The 8069-nt window shown below is 42.2% G+C and overlaps 1 protein-coding gene across 2 annotated transcripts in view; it reads left to right on the forward strand.

The window, feature by feature from the left end:
* mcf2l2 (MCF.2 cell line derived transforming sequence-like 2) overlaps positions 1 to 8069 on the forward strand; it is a 65765-nt gene extending 57696 nt beyond the window's left edge. The window contains exons 27-34 of one of the 2 annotated variants that reach the window (XM_030791157.1): positions 744 to 842; positions 2296 to 2382; positions 2940 to 3011; positions 3461 to 3550; positions 3790 to 3905; positions 5288 to 5403; positions 6897 to 6991; positions 7959 to 8069. In XM_030791157.1, coding sequence (XP_030647017.1) covers positions 744 to 842; positions 2296 to 2382; positions 2940 to 3011; positions 3461 to 3550; positions 3790 to 3905; positions 5288 to 5403; positions 6897 to 6991; positions 7959 to 8059 — 776 coding nt within the window. In that variant the 3' untranslated portion in view covers positions 8060 to 8069. The remainder of the gene's footprint in view (positions 1 to 743; positions 843 to 2295; positions 2383 to 2939; positions 3012 to 3460; positions 3551 to 3789; positions 3906 to 5287; positions 5404 to 6896; positions 6992 to 7958) is intronic. The other variant, XM_030791158.1, reaches the window with a different exon arrangement.

An 8069-nucleotide genomic window follows, 5' to 3' on the forward strand; every position in this document is an offset into this window, starting at 1 on the left:
GTGTTCCTTGCCTTCATATGTAACCCTTGTGTTCTGAGGAGCAATCTGACTATGACATCTCTCTTAATTTGTCACGTCTGACAGAGGTTTTGGGGAGTTTAGCGTGCAGCTGTTTCCGAATTCAGAGAACCTGCTCATTCACTTGCTCGAAACTTGATCATTCTATTTTTGTACAACCAGGAAGGGACAACGCCGAAAAAGACAATGTGGACATTTTAGATAGTCCTTCCGGGAGAGCGGCGAGATCAGCTTTGGGAACTTCATACTAAAGAATTTGCATTAGGAAGCAATGCACCAATGCAAATTTGTTAGGAAAAGCAGAACTGTGGTTCTTTCACTTGGTTCTAAGAGTGATCACATCATGCACTGGCTCCATGATTATTTCTCACTTAGATCTCAGCATACACAGAGCTGCCTTAACCTCCTCATGAAAAAATACTCACTGTGTGCTCTCTTTGTCTGACCTGGGATAGATTTGTTACGAGATCTTCACCCACTATTGGCATATTCTAAATATCAGATGAGGAATCTGAGAGTGTCAGTATGCTTGTATTAAGTCACACTTTCAAGACGCTTTAGTCTTTTCCTCTCAGATACACTCTGATCCAGGCCTCTAAGCACGGCATCTAACCCACTGTCACTTAACAACTTTTATTCTCAACTTTTTTACACTCTTCCTCCCCTCGGGAGTTTCCTCTTCTTCCTCCTCGCTTATTCCTTTCCTCTTCCCCTTGCCTCCTTAGCCGACGCTTCTGCCAGTAATAACCCCGATCGCTCCGCAGCTCAGGCCAGAAAACGCTTCACCTTACAAGGCCTCTCCAACCGCAGGTCTCTACCCTCAGGTAAAGCTACTGCGCGAGCAGCGCTGTCTGTGGTCGACTCATGGTTTATCCAACATGTCTCTTGCGATCATATCTGTCTGCGCCCATCCCCCCTCTCGTTCAGCATGTTTTGTTGGGTTTTTTTTTCCCCATCGAAACGTTTGTTTTGTAAGAAACTCATCACATCTTCATCATCGTTGGTCAACTCTTCCTGGATTGGTTTGTCCATCTCCTTCACTGAGGAAGGGATAAACAATCAAATATTGAGAGTCTTTCATTTTATTTTATATATCTATATATATTTAAAGCATGAATGTTATTATTAAACTGTACTTAAGGGAGCTTGGAATTTTCAGCAAAACAGGACAACCTCTCAGCCAAAAAAAAAAAAACGAAAGAAAAGAGAAGAAAAAAAGAGAAAAACAGAAAGGATAAATTCATAGGGCTCAAGAAAATGTCACGCTGTCGTGTTTCAATATGCCTCTTGACATTTACAAAAAGAAACGTATTAACAGAGTATCAGCTTTTTTCGAGAAAGATATATTGATTCAGTGTTTCCTATGATTTCACTGGTTTGAGGGAAACTCAAAACTTGCAAAATTCTTAGTGAACGAAGATCCGAAACTAGTAAATTTTTCATTTTCACTGAATATTTCAAATGAGGAAATGCAATCCATAATTAGCAGTGTCAGGGTAACCAGAATATATTAAAAAAAAAAATTAACTATGAGGTAGGATGAAAAATTACATTAACACGTTTTATCGCTTTATCTGACCATGAACAATATGGTTTCTTCTTGTGGATTGTGTTGTTATTAGTCCCTTTGTCGTCTGTCGTAAGGCCAGACCAGAGACTGAAAAACTGGATTCTCTGAAATTCACATGCAGGCACACACGCACGCACACACGCACGCACACACACACACACACACACACACACACACAAAATGTTAAAAGCAGTTACCCTGCAGAGATAACACATGACTGGGAACTTCAGGTGTCTATAAATTTTGCTTTGTTAGAATCTCCACCATCGATTTTTCATCTCGAGAATCAGCAGCTCCGCTGAGTGTCCACAGTTTGTCTCCATCAGCCCTCCATCTCGCTGTCTCCTTTATTCATAATGCATTTGGCAGTGCCTGAACCAACCGCCCTGGCTCACCAGAAAAGAGAAAACATTCTGGAAAATTCATGAATCCGTGCTACATCTGGCCGGTACCAGGGACAAATCAAGAGCTTATGACCACAGACCTGTTTAATACAGAAATCAATGGCCTGCCACAAGGCAGAGGGCTTGCCTCAGTTCTGCAGTCTTTGAAAGCCTTTTCTATCTGCTTTCCTCATGCTGTCTCTATCTCCCCTTTCTGCCTTATCTTTCCTTTTTCTCTTGATTTTTATTTTTTTTTTCCCCCACTGGTCCTATGCTTTCCTAATTGCTAACCCCTCCCTGCTGTGGTTTGTTTCTAACCTTCAGAACCTGCACCTAAAGAAGCAGAAGTCCCGCGTCGTTTCTCTTTAGCTTCTTCTATCGTTACCTCCTCTTCCAGTGCACGCACAAAAGGTACCTGATGTCCTGTGCTTCTCCCTGCCCAGCTTAACCTGCCTGCAATCACACACTTTTCACCACACTACCCAAAAACAGGCACCGACCGCAACCTTACGCCCCCTTTTACTGTCACACAACAAACGTGGGGTTAATTAGGCAGCTTGATGGGCAAACTGGAAACCAGTCACGCTCTCTGATGTCAGGATTTTTTTTTTTCACAGAAGTTTGTAAATGCTTCGAGAGAGAGAGAGAGAGAGAGAGAGAGAGAGAGAGAGAGGTGACACACAAAGGATAATTGAAGTCTCATCAGTAATGACTAGCATGGATACGGGATAAGCTGACATTTGGAATATCACATGTCGTTGAGTGTGGGGATTGCTGCGGCAGTTTGCAGAATGCAGATGAGAAAGTGAATGTACCTCGATGAAAAAAAAAAAAGATGTTTTTCATTATAACTGTATATTCTGTAATTTCCCCCTCATGACTATGACTAAGCTATGACTGACTTCTTTTTATCTAGAAAGATAACTTCTATCATGAGGTCATTAATATGTTTTTTTCATATTACTCAGGTCCTCTCTCTACTAGCTATAAAAGCAAGAGACATGAAATTAAGAGTGATCCCACACCGTTTGGCTATGAAGGTATTGGTTTGTGTATTGGGAGTGGTGCATGTTGAATATGGAGTATGAAATTGAGTTTTATCAGTTTATTATATTTGGGTGTTGTCTGAGGACTGATGGTGTTGTGTTGTTATTTATGTGAGGCATGGTATTGGCATGTGTGTCCAACATGGGGTGATTTTACTGTTTTTTTTACTGTTTAATAACCATTTTTTTGGTTATTATTTTTCCCTTATTATTTGTATTGAGATGTGATACAGTCATTAATTGTGATTGCGGTGTATACTCGTTCAGTTGAATAGCATGTTTTCCGTGAGCTGTGTCCCTGGTTTTTCAAGTTGGGATGTTATTGTTTTTTTTTTGGTTTGTTTTGTTTTGGTTGACTTTGAATGCATGTTACTGATTATTCCTCGTGCTGATGCTGTATTTGAAAACCCCAGGCTGACCACGCAGGGTTAATTTTCTCTCAGATACTTTACGAGGTGCACTGCCTGCTGACAGCAGAAACAAAGCTGCTTTAGGTACCAAGCCAGCTGTGCCTAGGTCCTCTTCTCAACCAGGTAACCACACGAAGAAAAAAATAAAAAAAATTAACTGCCCTCAGAAGCTCTTTACAAATGCGTTTTGTTTTGTTGTTTTTTTTTTGGTGCGGTTTTGAAGTGTTTTGCTGAATTTGGTATGTTTTTTTTTTTCCCTAATTTTTTTATTTTTGAAAAAACTGTTTTCTTCAGCCCTCGTTCTCGAGCAGTAGTTCCAGTAGTTGCTCAGTGAATTTCTGCATTTCTGTTTTTGTATCGAGGTTGGACCCAGCGACATCTGCCATCAATGGACACAGAAGATTTTGAGACCATTCCGTCCAGTGCTGAGGAGCTGTCCAATTCTTCAGACGGGGAAGAAGACAACAACGCTAAAAATGTACGTTTTTCCCCCTTTTTTTCCGCAGTGAGTCAGAATGCTCCTTAATTACCTCAAAACCTTTTTTCCCCTCCATCTTCATGCAGACCATAACGTTAATTAAGTCTTCTTTCAGTCCCTCTGAAAACAGAACAACAGTACCACCACGAATAACAAACCTGGAGTTTATTAATTCCCCGCATTACTGATTATTAACTAAAGAGACTTGACATTTAGAAGACAAAGGGAAGAATAGATTAGCTGGGTCATAAATATCCCTACTGCCTAGCATTCTAATCTGCCTGATCTATGAGAGGAGAAGATCTCCTTTAATGGATAATGGAAGACTTTGATCATGTCAACACAACAGTGGCGGAGGGATCAGAGCGTTGTCTCTGACTGCACTCTGAGAGAAAAAGACATTTCCACTCCTGTAGACCAGTGGCTCTCATATTATGGCCTTAACCATGTTTTATGTATTGTAAGCGCCAGCACTCCCAAAGATGTGGCAAAAACGGGTCATTGGTTTATAATAAAGTTTAGAAGTCGACGATTACGAACGCACAAATTACCTTAAGCTTAGACTAAACCTATGCAGAGAGCTCCTGGGAAAAATGCAAGTTAACCAGACACGATCACGTTTCATGAATTAGTATATTAGATATCACAGTGAGAACTATAAACCTGCATATTAATGTGTCATAGTATTATGTTTGTATTAAGGAGTCAGGGGTCAGGATTGCTTTTGAGGAAATTATTGTGTAATTGTTAAAAAATGTTGTTTTTTAACACACTAAACTGAAATGCACACAGGCAAACTAACATTTTTGACTGACAATTCATCAATCAAGATGCATCACAGTATGTTGTGTAGAGTTACAAGATTACTGAGGAATTATGCCAATTCTAGCTTGTTCCTGTACATGTGCTTTGAAGTATATTGGTCAGTGTTGTGTTTATATTATGTTTATTTATGTATTTGCTGGGGGAAAACCCACCGACAAAGGATCTGTGATCTGAAAAAGATAGGGTCACTGCTATAAACTCATATGTGCATGGCCATTCTGAAGCCCTACCACTAGATGGCGCTGTTGAATTGTCATAGTACTGTATGTTTTTGGCCAGAATATACCTCAAAATGAAATGAGGGCCAAAGGTGACTGTAAACCATTCCGTTGTGAATTTACAAATTAGGCTTGGTTTTAGGTTGTAATTGCTGCTCTAAATTAGCCAAAATGACAAAATACAGTCTATTTTTCAAAAACCTAAAAATCTAATTCAACATATCCTCTTTATCTCAAACGACCAGCCTGCTTCACCTTCAATGGCTCAAAGTCTTTGACTTATTTTCTATTTCCCTCTCTTCTCTCTTAATCCTCCTCCTCCTCTTCCTCCTTTCTTAGGGGGAGCACGATCGCTTTCAGGTGCAGCTGACGTATGCGTCGCGGACGGCTCAGGACCTCTCTCTGGAGTCTGGAGATTTAGTGCAGTTCCTGGAGGAGGCTGAGAATGGGCACTGGTGAGTAATGGCTATGCCCTCCGCATTCAGCGCCTGGTCCCTCCTGCATGCCCCGTCTCTCTGGCCTCAGAGAGATGCACCGGGCGTCTGCAGAGACCGCGGGATTCGGAGGGGGGGGCGGACGGAGCCTGCCCCGGCGCAAAGCGAGCTAGATCCGCCGCACCTCTCCCGCCGCCTTCCCCCATCCTCAGACACCCTTAAATACATCACTGACACCTCCCTCATTAAGACTCATGCAGTAATGACTTACCGGATAGAGCTAATGATTTAAAGGAGGAAACCTATTAAAATTGCATCATCGTTTCGGCTTCACTTTCTTCTACTGGAGGCTCCCGAATGAAAATCTCCCACTTAAAGCTGGTCTTGGAGAGCATCCGGAGTATTAAAAATGTTTCTGCAGTGGATGTGTATATTATTACGGCAATGAAAATACGGTGTTAAAATGAATAATAGATTGCTCCATTCAGTTCACTCCTCCTCCACAAAGAGTGGTTATTGCTAGTCTCACATATCGCCTCCAGAACCCATTGTGAGGAATGGATGGATGTCTTTTTAGTTTTGGCGGTAGCTTTTGTAGTGCATTTTCGGGGTGACTAACACCCTATGAAATTAAAGCTGTACTTAGAAAACGCCTCGAATATGCTCATATTTCATCACCTCATGCATATTTCATCTTTAAAACCCATCCTCAATCATTTGCATCTTTGGGGTTTCAACACGAAAGGGTGTGATGCAACACGCACTCCTCTGCAACTTCTAACAATCCTGAAACTTATAAAGAATTCAGCAGTAAGCTTTCATGGACACAAGTCAACATTCGCCCGCTATGACTGCGGCAAACCTCTGTTGGCTTTTTAAGGTTTTTTTTTTTTTTGTGCTTTTCTGCTGGCGGATCAAACCGACACGGTTTGGCTCGAAGTTAGCACATCGCTCCCAGGAGTGCACGCGTCGACCCTAGGCGAAGGTGTCTGATTCACACCCTTTGTTTTTTTTTCTCCACACGCAAGCCCCACGTTCACCTTGCTGTTGACGGCTCATTCTCCTCAGAAATTAGGACGACATTCTTTTTAATCCTGATGTCACATTAGCATCAGGCAAAGGCCAACTCCACTCCGGCATAGATGAGGGTTAGGGTGTGCAGGCAGAGAGAGAGAAGATTAAATACACCCATGAAGACATTCTCCTGAACAGGAAAACCTACTTAAAAAAATGACGAATGACATATTTTACTAAAGCCTGCTAAAACTGCTGGAGATGAAATATATATATTTCACTCAGTTTTCCAATTCATCCAAAATGACACTTCACCAAGACAACCAAGACTAAAACCAAGACTTTATTCATTTATTTTTAAAATCTAAAAATTTTTATCCTTGAACTGTGATTTTTTTTTTTTGACAGTCACTCCTGGAGTAATCTGAGTGTGCATATCCTGGCTTGTTGCACTTCTTTTAGTCCTTCCGTTAAACCAAATGTTCTCTCTCATGTTCTAGGCTAGTCAAGAATGTAATTACTCAGAGGACAGGGTTGGTTCCACCTATTATCCTTCAGTCAGCAGCAGGAGGAGCTGACATTTACAGTGACACTGGTATACAGTATATCTAACTAACCCATGAAGGGGACGAGTGTAAGAGGGGTGTAACTGACGATTTAATGATTACGCTTCGTAAGTGAAACGAGTGACAAATCGGATTCTCTCTCTCGGCGATAAGCTGAGGAGTCATTTTGTTTGTCCGTTTAGTCTGATTTGAGTAATTGTTTTCGAAAGCAGTTCCTATGGTTCGCACCATACGGTTTGACACGCAACGTGCCGTAGATATGTTGTGCGTGACGTGACTTACCCCCCTCTTTTTCACTCCGACACGTCTGACAGAAGTGAGCGCGCACGAGGCATCCTGTAAAAGCAAAGTGTCTTGGGAATGAGTTGGATGGGCTGTGTGGGAATGCCATGAGGCTCTCAGCCAGAAAGTGAACAACCAGAGCATGGCGTCACCACTGGAGGCATGCGATGAGTCCCACAAAGCGAGGCCTTGCTCTCTTCACATACCTGTTCGGCTGCATTGTCTCTCCAACATGTCCTTGTCATAGCGCGTAGCAGTGAATGGATGTTCTCGCATACACTAAAGGCTGAAAGTAGGATAAGGAGCTTTTTTACGAGAAACAAAGGACGTCTCTTGGGTGCTTTGTGCTACTGGGAACTTTCTCATTCTTACCACTTAGCATTCTTGCGACTTAGCGTTTTTACACTTTGCAAGTATGAGGTGCTTTAATGTCTGCAAGTGTTAGAGCAATGGTTTGTCTTAATGCTTCCCTTCATTGGCCTCAGTGCTGTCACAGTCGTTTTGTAGTGGTCTGCATCTTCACCCCTCGCTTTCCTGTGCCGAATCATGGCACTGCTTCTGCTACGGCTGCACACACTGAATCTGTTTGACGGCTCTAACTGTCTTGTCGCACCACATGCTTGAGGCATAGCATTTATACAAAGAGTTGTATGTGACCCCACCCCCAAAAAGATTGCGTTGCTGAACTTTTCCTTCTGTCTCTCTGCTTTTCAGACGTCTTCAGTGACCTGTGTACCGCTGCCCTGACAGATACAGAGGAGACAGACGACAGCGCTGATATGAAGCCCACCCCAGAGAACAGACTTGAATGTTGATCCTGATGTG

Source organism: Chanos chanos, chromosome 14 (genome assembly GCF_902362185.1).
Source record: "Chanos chanos chromosome 14, fChaCha1.1, whole genome shotgun sequence".
In the NCBI taxonomy this organism is placed as follows: domain Eukaryota; kingdom Metazoa; phylum Chordata; class Actinopteri; order Gonorynchiformes; family Chanidae; genus Chanos; species Chanos chanos.